The sequence below is a fragment of the Citrus clementina genome, unplaced genomic scaffold (assembly GCF_000493195.1).
Source record: "Citrus clementina cultivar Clemenules unplaced genomic scaffold, Citrus_clementina_v1.0 scaffold_7, whole genome shotgun sequence".
Lineage (NCBI taxonomy): Eukaryota > Viridiplantae > Streptophyta > Magnoliopsida > Sapindales > Rutaceae > Citrus > Citrus x clementina.
The window spans coordinates 3,288,813-3,304,863 of record NW_006262075.1 but is presented as its reverse complement, the minus strand read 5'-3'; the positions used below and the strand labels follow the sequence as shown (position 1 = coordinate 3,304,863).

The following is a 16,051-nucleotide window of genomic DNA, read 5'->3' as shown; positions in this document are numbered from 1 at the left end:
TACCTTTATCATCATCATCATCACTGTTCTTGCAAGAGCAGTGATTTGTAGGTAATGGAGTGTGTTATTTTGAAAAGTCATCATCTTTTTCATTTTGTGGTGTGTCATTTTGAGTGTGATTTACTTGCTCTATCGATTAAGTGCTTAATAAAATGTTTTCCAAGTAACAGGGGACAAGCTGAAAGGGAGTTTAAGGTTGAAGTGGAAGCAATTGGGCGTGTTCGACACAAGAATTTAGTGAGATTGCTTGGCTATTGTGCTGAGGGAGCTCATAGGTACTCTACTTTTACCTTATTTACCTCTCTATATTGGTCTTACGTTTCTGCAGATTATGGTTACTAAAGGCTCTGCTGAGAAAAATTTCAGGTGGATAAGCTTTGTTCCAAGAGTTGTACACATGTAAGAATGTTCTGATGATTACTTATTTCTTATGACGCAGGATGCTTGTATATGAGTATGTGAATAATGGAAACTTGGAACAATGGCTTCATGGGGATGTAGGGCCTTGCAGTCCTCTTACATGGGAGATTCGAATGAATATTATCTTAGGGACAGCAAAGGGGTATTATGAAAAATAAAGTTAAATTTAGTTCAAATTTCATTTTCTTTCCCCCGCTTTTCATCTATGTCATTGTTCTATGGTCCTAACTGAACTGTTCGTGCAGATTGAGTTATTTGCATGAGGGACTTGAACCCAAAGTTGTTCACCGTGATATAAAATCAAGCAACATTTTAATTGATAAGCATTGGAACCCCAAGGTTTCAGACTTTGGCCTTGCCAAGCTCCTTGGATCAGAGAGCAGCTACATTACAACCCGTGTGATGGGAACATTTGGGTCTGTAGGATATCTGTCTTTATTTTTCATTTTCTCGTGCGTGTCATTGTTTCGTTTTGTGTCTGCAGTAAGGGATGGTAACTGGTAACTATCTGCTCTTACAGCTATGTAGCTCCTGAATATGCAAGTACGGGTATGTTAAATGAAAGAAGTGATGTGTATAGTTTTGGAATTCTTATAATGGAAGTAATTTCTGGAAGGATCCCAGTTGATTATAGCAGGCCTCCTGAAGAGGTTCGCACTAATTACTAATATATACATCCTTTTTCAGGATGACATTTTTGAATTATCCTCAAGGTTTGCTTCCTTCGTTTTTGGCTCTTCCATGATAGTTGAGAATTTTGCAGGTAAACTTAATTGAGTGGCTTAAAAAGATGGTTACTAACAGGAATCCTGAGGGAGTGCTCGATCCGAAGTTACCTGAAAAGCCTACATCAAGGTTGTTGAAGCGGATTCTTCTTGTAGCTTTACGTTGTGTGGACCCAAATGCACAGAAGAGGCCAAAAATGGGTCATGTTGTCCATATGCTTGAAGCTCAAGAGTCTCCATCCAAAGAGGTATATAACCTAATTCTTCTTAGAAGCTAGATTCAAGTCTGTTCCTGCATTTTCTTCACGTAAGGAATGTGCAAAGCATACTTAAAATAACCTCAGCCTGTGTAGAACTTGACATATCAATAGGTTATGATATGTAGCATCACAATGTTTCTTTCTTTCAATCTACAAGATCATATAGAATTATTTTAAAAGCCTTTGCAAAATTTTGAAGCATCCAAACGGGTGGTGTATTTTTTAAAGATAATTAATTAGCTGTTTAGAGGAATTGAGATCATTACTAATAACCCAATTTTGTTGCTAAATACGATGGATGCTATAGGTAGTTTTATCATTTCTTTCTGTATCCAATGCATTTATGTTGTTTGAATTCAAGAAATTCCAGGCCTTTTCCTCTCTCTTTTTCCTGATTTCTTAATGCGATTGGTTGGAATCACAATCCCCACAGTAGATGAAACGGAACATCAATTAAATCTTTTCTTGATAGCTACAAATTATACTGATAAACTTTTTCACCCTTTGATGCTCTAGCCAAGCAACTCCTTCCAGGATCGTTATCGCGCCAGTCCAAAGAATGAATTGATAGAAAAGCAGGTGACAGAGTCAGGTGATAACAGTACAAATGAAACTGGGGTACACACCAATGAGACAAGATGGCAGCATCAAGAATTCCAAAAGGAAAAGCATTGAGAACTTACCAACATCCTTTGAAGTGGATCCAACATTATGCATTGCCTGCCCCTCCACTTAGAAGCTGGTAAATACACAGGCCAATTACATGATATATGTCTCTGGTTTTCACATCTGCTGCTCTATATTATTTGTGGCATCCATGGCCTCCCCTGATATATCTTCTCAAACAATTCAATACAGAGGTCTCAATCAATGTATTTTCTTAGACAAGCTGGGTATCCTGTGTATTCAGAGTCCCATCGTTTGCAAAATAAAAGGTTTTTGAATGTGTTTGTTAGATTGACCTATTCTGCAGTGTTAAATTGCTTTCGAGCAGAATATTTCACCTGGTGTTTTAAGAATGCCAATTTATTACTATAAAGATATATAGGTGGAAGTACTACAATTTGATCACATTCAACAGGCAACCAACATGTTTAATGAAACTTCATGTCAAACTCATTCAGTTTTGTAAGAAGTGCTGCTTAAGCTTAGTTGGCGGGAGTCGATCATTTCGAAAACTTTCTTGCTTTCGCAACATGGCTTATCAGTCGGCAGTCCAATCTCCAAACATAAAATAACTGGGGATGTTTCCTTGCTCCAAAACTTTGGTCCTCTCCATTGATGATGGTTAGCTGGTTAAGCCTATTGCTAAGTTTAAGTGGACCATTTCGGTTCTATCATTTGCTACAAGACAATTACCCTATTGATACGTTTGGATGTTCCCCACTAGAAGTTGATTAATTATAGAAAGCGGTCAGCCTTGCCATGCAGATTCTTAGATGCATTATACTTGCAATCATTTAAAATTCAGTCTGATTGGCAATTGTAAACAAATTTCATAACCCCTCTTGATGTCAAAGTTAGAACCTAAGAAGTGCAATTAGTAAAACAACATGCAAATAAATAATAGTAATGAACAGGTGATGGGTCCTGCATCAGAGACTCACAGTGAGGACCCAGCAACTAAAGATGTAGTCACAAGCCACAAGGACATAAACTTCACTCATTGACGTTGAAAGATGTGACATTCTACCCTACTTCAATCATCGAAGCCACGATCCCGTGTAAGCCAGGGCTCATCTTCTCCATTTATCATTCTCTGGTAAAATTTGAAAGTGCCCCCCGACAGAAAAAAATGGTCCAAGCCTTTATGCTTTAGAACACGGGCTGCCTCAAAAAAGTTTATTCAGCAACTGTATTTTTTCTGGCAGCTCAAGGTCAAGGGCAATAGCAAAAGCGGATAGAAAAGTAAACGGGGGATATTCAGACAGCCTTCATGCTTATAACTCCGAATTCCTCTGAATTAAGACCACATGCATATGATCTTAATTGAAACTGAGGCCCTTAACCTCTGTGACAATAGGAGGCCCCAATGTTTCCCTTAAAAGATCCAGTGTCTTTTCTGAGAATGTGCATGGACAGAAGGAGAGCCTTTCTTTTCCCAGCGTCTGGTCTATCTAACCATACGGGCCGATCACTGTCTCTGAGGGGGGCTTCAAGGAGCGGGAATCATTTTCAATGTGTGCTATCTATTTTCATACATTGATTACATATATTTGGAGAGTCATGGAGTGGCATTGACCAAATTGCTATTTTCAATATGTGCTATTTTTGAAGGAGAGCCTTTCTTTTCCCAGCGTCTGGTCTATCTAACTATACGGGCGGATCACTATCTCTGAGGGGGGGCTTCAAGGAGCAGGAATCATTTTCAATATGTGCTATTTTCATACTTTGATTACACACTCACAGCTAAATATATTTGGAGAGTCATGGACCGGCATTATGCCTAGGTGAACTTATTGTTATTTTACTAGATTCAGATGTTCATCTTCTTCAATCTCATCCATGATTAATCAACAATGACTTTCAGGTTGAATGCTAGCATATGAAGATGTAACTAGAGTCACAAAAGAACTTTTTCGGCTGAAAAGCAGGAGATTTCTGATAAGTAGGCTAGCTCAAGATTGAAAATGTTATCTATACGGCCGTGAAAGGGCTCTCATGCCTCAATGATATAAAAGAAGATACAAATGAACCGTTGACTTAGTCCAAAACAATATACACGTGTGGTTCATAAATCAAAACTAAAGAGAACCAAGCAATTCTCAAGAATTTCACCATAATACCAGAGCTATGGGCAAAATTGTCCCAACGAACCATAATAAAAGAGGTCTGTCATTCCTATGAGCACTGTTGGTATTATCTTGTGAGGGATTTTGCGGGGAATCTTCTGTCGTTCCTGCAGCAGCAGGAGGAGGGGGGGCTATTGGGGGAATGTCACATGTACCAAAGGTGGCATTTGCCTGCACATATTTGAGAAGCCTGGTCAAAACTACAGGAGAACTTTGAACTGTTGTTATTAATATTTGTAATTCTTTTTTTTTTTTTTTCATGCACCAACAATACCAGCAATTGATTGTTGTATTTATCTACAGAATAAACTAATCTTGTTAAGGCAATATTAATGTAATGCCAAAGCAATGTGAGAAGATTGCATGCAATAACAAGTAAATGGCTATCCCTGACTAGGAATTGGAAGCTCTATCTTGTTGACAGCTTGATACAATAGTAACCAGCCAACCAGCATGTAAAAACTCTTTAAACAGGTCTCAAAATTTGCAGACTTGTGCAATTAGGAGGGTGGTGTGATGATTCATAACAAGGTCGATTAGATGATAACAATTCAATAGATAGTTTTAATAACAAACCTTGCAATAAGCTATATTGACACATCCACAAGTAAGACGACCATTCGCCTCATCAATGGCTTCTGGTGTTCCTCCGCCGTCACTCCTCTGCAATGACAATTCAAATAACTTACTAAAAGATCTTTGATCCATTTTTTTTCTCATGTTTTATTTTCTTTTTCTAGGCTAGAGAAATTCTAATAATAAGGTCTACAAAATTCAGAACAGCCTGAGAACCTGATAAAAATCAACAGCAATGAAGTTTGGCCACCGTTTACCAGCCGCATCATAGCAAGTGTTCATCATCTTAGTTAGTGGAGCTGAATTGTCCAAGCATGCTTCTGTTGCATTGGGATTAGTAGGAAAGTAGTTCTGGAGAACCAGTGACCTTGTTTTTGTGTTCAGAGGAGAAGATTCAGCCCTGTTTTGGCATGAACCATCATTCATCCCCTCATTTCCATCTGCAATTCATTAATTCTCGTAAATTTACCTTTTTTCCTTTTTTTTTTTAAAGAAAAAAAAGCTGTACAGATGTCAGTACAATCTTCAATCTCGTGGATATGCCAGATAAAGATTAACAAAATGATAATTATGAGACGATGTAAAGTAAGAGATGCATCTAACATTTAGGCCTGCTCTAGTACTGCTTAGTCATTTTGTAATGCCTCAAAAATGTCAAAAATCAGTGATTGCAATGGGAAATCAGTGGTTACATTTGCTACCTCCTGTGCATATATGTCAACAGATATTTGATAGTTTATGAAAATAAAACTCACACTGATTTTCTACCACATATCTCCACTGGTAGGCAATCCCCTCAGACGCTTCCTTGCTAGATTTAGAGGTGAAAACCACCAAACGCTGATTCTGCTTAACCATATCATCCACAATTGGCCAATCTCCGCCATTCTTGGGCATCTTTGACACAGGAAACATGTAATTGCTTAAACCAGATGCTTTAAAAACCTTTGTGAGGCCTTGTGAGGATGTCACATAATCCTCGATAAATATGGTGACAATCTCAGATGGGTTTGCTTGCAGAAACGTTTGGATCTCTCTCAGCACGTTAATTGCAGGTTGCTGGGAGAAATTAAAAATGTTTCATCATTATATTAAAATGAGGAAGTCGACTTTGAAGTATATACGAATGAAGGTACAATCAATCACAATTGAACTGAGGGAACATAAGTAAAGTACTTACAAATGCTGTGAAGTTGAAACATCGGCCACCAGTGGAGTGACATAGCCAAATGTCATTGTTGAAATCATACATATCCAGCATAAATCCTCTAACTCCATTCTACATAAAAAATACGTGTCTAAGCAGAAGATTTCTGACGAGTTGAGTTTAATCTAAATCAGAGAAATTAACTAAAACTCACTCAAGCCTGCATTCTACTTAAATGTAATTTAAAATGCACTAGCTTAGATAAAATATCTCTCTAGAAAGGAAATGGTGTACTAAGAAACAGAGAAATCCATACGTATTGGTCATAGCAAGAAACATAGAAATTCACACCCATCAGGCATAGATTTGAACAAAATCATTGAACATGAAAAACTTAAAATGAAATTTCAAAAGCAAAGTGCACACCAATATCAGAAGCAGACTGCATTGAGAAATATGTAATGAATCAAGTCAGAAGGATGCTTAATTTTCAATTAAAGGACAAGATGAAACAATTATCACTGGAACCCGCAACGCGTGACTTCAAAATGCCTGTTTCTAAAACAAGTGTATTACTTACATTAAGTTGATTGGTGACGGTATCTTCCTGGTTCCTGGGAGATACAAGAATCGGTCCAATCGCAGGCCTGGCTCCCAGAAGAGAATAAGAATTGTGTGTTGTTAACCATGAGTACTTGCTAAATGGCAATCCTTTCACCTAACCAAAACCAAACCCACATGCACGAACACAACAAGAACTCAATGTCAATATTTACTTTATAGCGAAAAAAGAAAATTTTAATTTGCAAAATTATAATTAAAAAACAAAAAAAAACAAAAACTACCTTGGAAGTGGGATTAAGGGGTTGGATCCTGGCACATCTGGGTCTGGTGTTGCCACTAACAGGACAAGTCTGACACGTCAATCCGGCGTCGCATGCACTGTTAGAAGAACCGGAACATGTCTCTCCGATCTGTATCAGTAAGGAGAAACAGTAATTACGGTTATGTCAAATGTATGCTGTATCGAATCATCCGAGGATGGTTTTTCTTTTTCTAAAAATAAACAAAACACACGAACCTTGAGACTGGAGGAACATGCAAAAAGAGATACTGTGATTAGGAGAAGTTGGATTTGGAGATTTATGGGGCATTTTGTTGTTCCCTGCAACACACAAACAGAAACAGTCAAAACTGTTTGCACATAAAACTAAAATTAACAAAAAGTTGTAAAACGGATTTGCAATTGCATGCCTTCATGTCAGGATCGACGAAGAGAGCGAGACAGAACTTAAGAAGAGAAGTTTGGAACTTGAAGTTCGAACACTAACTTGAGTTCTGTTGAAGAGAACTGAAGAGAGATCGATAAATTATGAGTTTCGCTTGCATTGTTTTTTCTTTTGTCGTTTTTTGGTTTTGTCCATTTACAAAATTACCTTTTTATTTTTATTTTATTTTCTTTCTGGTTTTAGAAATCTCGTAAATTGTATATTTTTTTTTAATGATTTGTGTCCGACAACAAAAAAGCCTAATATTATATTATTAAAAAAAGGAAGAGAGAATAATAATTAATAAGGATTAAGGAAGCAAGCGAACACATTTGTTGAGACTTGAGACGGCGCTTTTCCCTAAATAACAAAATATAAGTTATACATATGGCATTGAGATGGTGGGTCGTTCGTGATTTGGTTTAAAAAGTTATTTTCGAATTTCGAGTGAATGAAAGGAAAATAACAACTTATAATGTGATGGGTTAACAAATATTTTAATACTCAATTTTGACGTGTATGCATTAGAGAAGAGAGAAAGAGAGAGAAAAAAAAATTAGAAAACCCACTATTTGACATTGGTCGTATCTTGAAAAAAATATACATATTTTTCTGTCATGTTAAATATGATTTGTTTTTAATCACGAAGTGGTCCTGAGTGGATCATAATTATGTGAGACGTTTTTAAGTCCGTACCACAATTCAGACTAATTTTTGCTCGCACCGGGTCAGCCCATAAGAAGTAAAGTGCATGTTAAATATGATTTTTTTTAACCACGAGGTGGTCCTGAGTGGACCCTAACTATGTGAGACGCTTTTAAGTTCGTACCACAATTCAGACTAATTTTCGCTCGCATCGGGTCTGCCCATAAAAGGTAAAGTACTGGTCAAAGTGGTGACTTTATACGAGAGCGGAACTTGAACCCTTGATCGCTCTTAAGAAGTGAGAGTGTCGAATCACTCACACCAACCAACTTTAGTTTATATTAAATATGATTTTGTATAGTGAAACTACTTTTTTCATTTTTAAGCTTAAATTAATCTTTAACTCTTTTTAATGAAAAAAATAGAAGAATAATCCTTTAAAAATTCGCTTGGCAAAAGCCAACTCCACTTAATGAGATTTTTAATCATTCAACAACTCCCTAAAAAAAAAATTGAATCAAATTCTTTTATTCTAGATGACAGTTGGTGCAAATGAATAGACTTTTAAAATTGCTTGTTTCTGCAGGCTTCTATGACTAAGTTGTCTGAGTTTAATTATATAAATTTTTTGCATCGTAACTTTGAATGCTTCATTTTTTTTCCTTTCTTTTTCTGTTCATTTTTATTTTTTTTAAAGTGCACGTCTGGGTTTGGGAGTCCGATGATGACGTCATCCACCGTCCATTATGGTATACTCTGCCCAGATTGAACTGATAGAAATATATTATTATAGCATTGCATGGAAATTTTAATTACTCAACTACTCAGTTATTAAAATATTGAAATTAACGCAATCCATTAATTTATTCATGGTAATTTCAGCATGAAAGCCAGATGTCATGCTTTTATTCAGCTGTCGTGTAATATTAGAATGTCAAGATCGGTGTTTGGATATGGTCAGTGACCAAACAAAGGGAAATTAAAAAAAAAAAGAAAAAAGAAAACCTCTTTTTAAGAATTATCTTTATACTTTGAAGTTCAATATGAAAAAGGGTTAGGCTATTTTCATTTCATATCGTGAAAGTTCTTAATTTGACTTCTGCGAAAGTGGGTGCTTCAATGAATATTATTGTAATTCGTATCTTTTAATCATCTAGAAGAAAATTATTGATTTCTCTAAAATCTGGTTCACCTCTGCTAATCACCATACAATTTCTTTAGGTCGCTAATTATTTTTCATACCAGAATATGCCTATAATTAAACCCTGCCTCAACAGAGGTCAATAATTTACACATTAATCACTTATTGTACAAAACCATTAGACTCGTATCCAGAATCTGCTTGTATGGTTTTGTTTCCTTTACTTCTCGAGAGAAATGGGACTCTCTGGGCCTTCATTAAGCAATAAACATTTTCACTTTCTGAATTAATAGTGATACAGAGTTTACGTGTATGATTCACCACGGATCAAAGCACTTGACATAATACATACTTGTGCTTTTAGTAGTCAATTTTAATTTTCAACTCGCAACCCACACAGAAAAACCGAGAAGAGATGATTCCTTCGGGGCAAAAGATGATGGGGGCTGCTGCCTTTTTAGAAAGACGGTAAAAGTGAAACGGGAAATTATGGCCAAGAAACACGGCGCAATCGGGGAAAAAAAAAGTGCACATTGATGATCGATAGCAATATAGATAGAAGAAATCAAACCTGTGTATCATCCAATTTAGTGTCAAACAAAGGGAGATATTGTTTATCCATGGCTACTCTAATTACTCTTAAGTTTCTTCTGTTAACAGCCTTCCATCTTAGCTCCACTTTGGCAAAATCTGACACATATATCATTCATATGGACACATCAGCTATGCCCAAAGCCTATTCTAGCCTCTACACTTGGTATTTGTTCATGCTTTGTTCAGTATCAGAATCTTCTAAAGCAACTGCAACTAGCACCACCATTTCTTCTAAACTTATTTATACGTATGCCAATTCCATCCATGGATTTAGTGCAACTCTTACTGTTTCTGAGCTTGAAACCCTGAAAAAACTTCCAGGCTATATTTCTTCAACTCCAGATCGTCCTCTTACAGTTCACACAACTCACACTTCTCAGTTTCTTGGCTTGAGTTCCTTATCCGGCGCATGGCCGGCTTCAAATTATGGTAAAGGTGTTATTATCGGTTTAGTAGATACGGGAATTTGGCCGGAGAGTCAGAGCTTTAGTGATGAAGGGATGGCAAAAGTTCCACCTAGATGGAAAGGAGAATGCATGTCCGGCGTCCAATTCAACTCTTCTTTATGTAACAAGAAACTCATTGGGGCTCGGTTTTTTAACAAGGGTCTGATTGCTAACAATCCCAAGTTGAAAGTTCGGATGAATTCTCCGCGGGATGGTAGTGGACATGGAACACATACTTCATCTATAGCTGCTGGTAATTATGTGAAAGGCTCATCTTATTTTGGTTATGCTACTGGCATAGCTAGAGGCATAGCACCGCGGGCTTGCGTGGCAATGTACAAAGCAATCTGGAGGCACGGGGTCTATTCATCTGATGTTGTTGCTGCAATAGACCAAGCATTGCAAGATGGGGTTGATGTTTTGTCTCTGTCGTTGGGCCTAAGCTTGAATGGTATTTTCTTGGAAGATGATGCAATTGCAGTAGCCACTTTTGCGGCCATGGAAAAGGGAGTGCTTGTAGTAGCATCTGCCGGAAATGATGGCCCGTCGTATTGGACCTTAATCAATGGTGCGCCGTGGCTGCTGACAGTTGGTGCAGGCACTATAGATCGCGAATTTGAGGGAAGTTTAACTCTGGGTAATGGCGTTCAAATCAATTTCAAGTCCTTGTATCCTGGGAATTCTTCCCCAAGTCAGGTGTCCCTCGCGTTCATGGATGCGTGTGATAGTGTGACAGAACTGAAGAAAGTGATAAACAGCATTGTTGTGTGTAGGGAAGATTCAAGTATAAGCAGTCAAATTGACAATGCAGTGGCTGCAGGAGTTTTGGGAGCTGTTTTCATTTCTAACTCTGCTTTATTGGAAGTCTACATTAGAAGCTCATTTCCAGCAGCATTTATTAATGTGAATGATGGCCAAACCATAATAGACTACATAAAGAAATGTGATAACCCAACAGGAAGCCTTCAATTCCGAAAGACAGTTATTGGTTCAAAGCCAGCACCAATGGTAGATAGCTATAGCTCCAGAGGTCCATTTCTCAGCTGTCCAAATATCCTGAAGCCAGATATTTTGGCCCCTGGTTCATTGGTCTTAGCATCTTGGTCTCCAATCAGTTCAGTTGCCGAGGATCAGTCAGGTCTCTTGTATAGCAATTTCAATCTCATGTCAGGCACATCAATGGCTACGCCGCATGTAGCAGGTGTGGCCGGGCTGTTAAAGGCAGCGCACCCTGATTGGAGCCCTGCAGCCATTCGGTCAGCACTTGTGACCACAGCCAGTCCATTAGACAACACATTAAGTCATATAAAAGATGCTTCAAACAATAACTTTCCAGCAAGTCCACTAGACATGGGAGCTGGTCATATTAATCCCAACAAAGCTCTGGATCCTGGCCTTGTCTATGATGCAACAGCTGAGGATTACATAAAACTACTATGTGCAATGAATTACAAACCAGAACAAATCCGAATCTTTACAAAGTCGTCTCAGAAATGCAATAACCGTTCTTTGGATCTTAATTACCCTTCTTTCATTACTTTCTTTAATGATTACGATTCCAGTTCAGATGAAAAAGTTGTGAAAGAATTTTGGAGAACAGTTACTAATGCTGAAGAAGTAGGGACAGCTTACACTGCAAAGTTAACAGGAATCGATGGTTTAAAGGTGTACGTGGAGCCACGGAGACTGGTATTCAAGCAAAAGTATGAGAAACAAAGCTATAAACTTACTTTGGAGGGGCCCAAATTGTTGGAAAAGGACGTTGTTTATGGTTCTATAAGTTGGGTGGATGATGACGGTAGGTATGAGGTGAGAAGCCCAATAGTGGCTACAAACCTCGTGCCACAGTCTCCTTGAAAGGCATAGCTTGAAGTATTCCTTGTCTTCTTTCTAAAAAAAAGAAAATTCCTTGTCCTCTCATGGTTGTAATGCATAGAGTAAGTTGATATGTTTAAAAATTTCTCTACTTTCTCATTCTCCTGAGAATCCACTTTTTTTTTTTTCCTAATTTTTCCTTTCTCTCGCTTTATTCATCACTTGTTTATTACTTCAATAATGTCATTATGGACTTATGGTTGCTGCATCTCCAGGGAACCCGGATTATGTACTGTTCCTTACCCATTCTGCATTAGGAGAGATTTTAGAGTACCAGTATTATACTACATTCATATAATTATAAATTATAAAATAAATATACATATCTCATACTTTTTTAGATAAATACACACAATATAATAAAAATACTCTAGAATCTACTGTATTGTTCTACAATTTGCATTCATGTTATAGTTCAGGTTTTAAAATAAATCATCTTTAAAAACGTTTGACATTTGTTTTGGCCGGGGTGCACCGGGCCCTTGCAGTAGTGCAGCGCGCGGGCAACGCTCGTCAGACCCAATAAGCAAGCTACAATGGCCGGCCCTTCCTACAAAAATCAATTTAATATTATGTGGGAAATCATACTGATAAGAACAAATATTACACTTGATCTTAAGCCATAAGGCCGAGAGAGGCATAAGTTGCAATGGGAAAGCTACGTTTTTTATACTAAATTACTCGTTGCCTTTTTCCTTATCGTAGTCGATGTGGCCGGGATATTGAAAATAGATCTATCAAGGTTTTGTGCCTGTGGCTTGAACTATCTTCGCTAGGGAAGAACGCCTGAAAGAGCTCAAGTTGCGCTTTCTTCGCCCTTAGACACCTAAAAACTATAAACTAAGAGTAAGTATAGTCGGTAATTAGTTTAAGGCTAATAATAAAAATATGAACATTCATAATATGGAGAGATGATATCAGAACCATGAAAATATTTAAGGGTTCAATTTATTTAGGATGAAAAATGTAGGGTATATGAATTTGAAGTTGGTAAATAAATTAGGAATTCTCCCATTAATCCGTTTCTTGACAGTTACTTAGAATCAGCTTGAAATCCATTAAAAAAACAGAGTAAATCTGCTGTCAACAGCTTGGAATCTCAGATAAATGGGCTTCCTAGTTGCCACAGATATATTCTTTAGGAAAGTTAAAGAAATGCAACCACGTGTCATGAGCAGGAATTGTGATTACACAAACATCTTAATGGCTGTTAAGATAAATATGATATAATTAATCATCAGCTCATCCAGCCAGCTTAAATAGCTAAGCTAAGTTCGTTATCTTTGGTTTAGTTAGTTAAGTTGAGTTTGTTATCAATAATGACGTGGAAGCTGACCTGGCTAGAGTTAGTTGCAAGCCATTTTAACAATAGCAGCATACATTTGGGACTGTAGAAGATTAGAGACTGCTGTATATATTATATACTCATGCAGCTAAACAAATTCAGTTAATAAACCATATTGAAATGATTCTCAACTCTCTGAATTTTTCTTTCATTTTCTCATTGATCAAACAAGCTCTCGAACTTTAACTTGGTATCAGAGCTCGATCTACAAGCTATTATGGCTGCTTCAAGCTCTAATCCAAGCACAGTATCCTCTGTTTCTTCATTTACTTTTACCTCACCAGTCAATCTCGATCGATCAATGGACTTGAAGATCTTCTTGATAGCTCCAAGCAGTGTCCAGATCAATTTCTTTCTGATGACGCAAACAACTCTGCTGCTGAAGTTACACAAGAAAATCCAGCGTTCACTACCTGGAAGGGAAAGGATCAAATGCTGCTGAGCTAGCTGATGATTAATTATATCATATTTATCTCAACAATGGCAAAGCAACTCGTACAGAGCCATCCGATCGATCTGCCATGATCACCACAGCTGATCCATTTGATAATGCAATTGGCACAATAAAAGATCGTGGGGAGTATAATGAACCAACAAGTCCTTTTGCAGTGGGTGCTGGTCATACATCCATCCTAACAAGGCATTGTACCCTGTCCTCATTTATGATGGAACGGCAAAGGATTGTGTAAAGCTTCTAAGTGGGATGAACTACACTGCGAAACAAATTCAGATGATTACTAAATCATCTACCTACTACAACTGTTCAAACTCATCTTTAGACTTGAATTACCCATCTTTTATTGGCTTTTCCAATAGAAATAGTACATCTCGCGGCAGAAAACTTGTGCAACCTTTTCAGAGAACATTGAAAATTTTCGGAGATGCAGATGCAGATTATTCAGTTAAGGTGATGCCAATGAGAGGCTTTAAGTAGAAGGTTCTGCCGGCGAAGTTGATTTTCAAACACAAGTGTGAGAAGAGAAGCTAAAGTTGATTTTACAGCGCCCAAAAGTGATGAAAAATTAGTAGTTCTTGGTTCTCTGAGTTAATTGGGTAGATGCTGAAGGCAAGCATGAAGTCAGAAGTCCATTTGTAACTACAGTCTAAAACACAAATAATCTCCAATAAACTGTGGATTCAGCTAAAGCAATTATTATAATGTAGCAATCTCAGAATATTCTGTCACTAACTGTTAATATAGTGACAATTAATAATCTAAGTATTACACATGTATGATTGCTGAAGATCGCTAAAAATCGCCCAAAGACTTAGTTTGACTTATAAAATACGTATTTTATGATGGACCCAAGTTATTGTGCTAGTGTGACCATTGTGAATTGTGATTTGGAAGATACCGATATACTAGAGGGAGGTTTAATTCGCATTGAAATCTTAATTAAGCCCATTAGGCAACCTTCACTCATAAGATGCTACCTTGTGAAACAAGCTAGTAGAAAGCTAATCATTCTAAAAAATAGATATAGTTAAAAAAAAACTAAATCCTAAATTACATACGTACATTGGTTATTCACATGTGTCAATTATTTATTTATTTATTTTTATTTCGAATTAAAATTCAATGAGTTAAGAGCTAAAAGTAAATAGTTAATAGCCCAAGAGTTTCACTACGAGGAACATGCATCACAACTGAATGTATATTGTTTTCGGCGCATTAAACCATCTGGTATCTGAAGACCACATTAAGTCCCGAATAATTCAAATTCGAGCCAGGTAAAACTACTAGGGCGGCAAAGCTCTCCCAACAAGTATTTTAACAGAGCTACATTCCCAACCCTCGAGCCGAGGACATTGGTTAAGATAGAACAACTCAATGCCAGCTGATCTACCCGCTTGTTAGTAATTGAATGCATATTGTTGACAATGTGGAAAGTATGTTCACCAGAGAATTTAATACATAGGCAAAGCATGCATAAATTTAAATGCAAGCATGCACCAAACTAAATGCACATAATGAATTTGTAAATTTAATGCATTAACAAATCACGTATAAAATTAAATTCAAACATGCATGTAATGAATTGCTTCTTCACTTAGTTTTTTGGTCAATGAAGATGGTTGAAATTGAAGCCATCATTTCAGTGGGCATTTTCAAACAATCAATTTTCAAGAAAATATTTTTAGAATTCTTCTAAATAAAAAATAAAAAATTTCAAATTCGTTTAAAGAAGTATTTCTGAATACAGTTTCCGAACACATTTTCTATATTGATTTTCCAAAAACATTATTTTCTAACATTTTTCTTAATCACAATTTCCATGTTACAACAATCACAGAACATTAATATTAAATTATTGGTTCTCTATTATTCACTCTTAAACTCTACTACCACACTACTATTCGCAACAGATGCTATTATTGTTTTGGTCTAAATCGTCTGCTCAACTAAATAATAACCATAGTTAAAGTTGTAATATTTAGGCCATACTAACGCCTGAGTGCTTTTTAACGCCTGAATGCTTTTTAAACCTTACTCTTCATATCACACAATAGAATTAGGCAGATTGTGAACTACTAAATTTGAATTTTCAATTAGGTCTGACCTTATTTCAACTGAGAAGGAGTCAATCCTTACTACACGTGGTCTGGTGAAATTCCTAACCCAAAGAAAGATCAATCAAGTTTTCTCAATGTGCTCGACCATTTAGTAAAAATTTAAACAATATGTTTGAGATTTTCTCTATGAATAAGGGTTATTTGTTGGGATAAAGATTCTTGTGCATAATTAGGATTAAAATTGTATGCTCATGAAACTATTCATGCAGTCGTGTCCTACAATAAGTTCAGCTTTACAAGACG

At 36.9% G+C, this 16,051-nt stretch overlaps 3 protein-coding genes and 1 pseudogene across 3 annotated transcripts in view; 2 read left to right on the top strand and 2 right to left on the bottom strand.

Moving 5' to 3' along the window:
* Window positions 1-2,276, top strand: part of LOC18036833 (probable serine/threonine-protein kinase At1g01540) — a 3,244-nt gene extending 968 nt beyond the window's left edge. Inside the window, exons 2-7 of the mRNA XM_006425851.2 lie at window positions 163-275; window positions 440-562; window positions 666-836; window positions 941-1,070; window positions 1,184-1,393; window positions 1,922-2,276. Coding sequence (XP_006425914.2) covers window positions 163-275; window positions 440-562; window positions 666-836; window positions 941-1,070; window positions 1,184-1,393; window positions 1,922-2,080 — 906 coding nt within the window. The 3' untranslated portion in view covers window positions 2,081-2,276. The remainder of the gene's footprint in view (window positions 1-162; window positions 276-439; window positions 563-665; window positions 837-940; window positions 1,071-1,183; window positions 1,394-1,921) is intronic.
* Window positions 2,277-3,937: 1,661 nt separating this feature from the next.
* LOC18036818 (PI-PLC X domain-containing protein At5g67130) lies at window positions 3,938-7,320 on the bottom strand. The gene is made up of 9 exons (XM_006425850.2): window positions 7,175-7,320; window positions 7,002-7,085; window positions 6,766-6,894; window positions 6,501-6,638; window positions 5,954-6,052; window positions 5,529-5,832; window positions 4,990-5,213; window positions 4,774-4,860; window positions 3,938-4,368 (listed from the first exon to the last, which is right to left on the bottom strand). Exons 1-9 carry the CDS (start codon window positions 7,178-7,180, stop codon window positions 4,180-4,182), a joined length of 1,260 nt encoding a protein of 419 aa, XP_006425913.1. The 5' UTR covers window positions 7,181-7,320; the 3' UTR covers window positions 3,938-4,179.
* Window positions 7,321-9,510: 2,190 nt separating this feature from the next.
* Window positions 9,511-11,871, top strand: LOC18036817 (subtilisin-like protease SBT1.9). The gene has a single exon (XM_006425848.2). The coding sequence runs from the start codon at window positions 9,511-9,513 to the stop codon at window positions 11,869-11,871; it is 2,361 nt and encodes a 786-aa protein (XP_006425911.1).
* Window positions 11,872-12,353: 482 nt separating this feature from the next.
* On the bottom strand, window positions 12,354-12,530 carry LOC112097083 (annotated as a pseudogene).
* Window positions 12,531-16,051: the final 3,521 nt, after the last annotated feature.

Bases quoted from the DNA above. Each gene is read 5' to 3' on its own strand.
- LOC18036818 (XM_006425850.2), bottom strand. The intron at 6,053-6,500 runs GTAAGTAATACA...TTTTTTATGTAG, and splicing joins CCGTCACCAATCAACTTAAT to AATGGAGTTAGAGGATTTAT. The intron at 4,369-4,773 runs GTTTGTTATTAA...AAATATGTGCAG, and splicing joins TCAATATAGCTTATTGCAAG to GCAAATGCCACCTTTGGTAC.
- LOC18036817 (XM_006425848.2), top strand. From the start codon at position 9,511: ATGATCGATAGCAATATAGATAGAAGAAATCAAACCTGTGTATCATCC.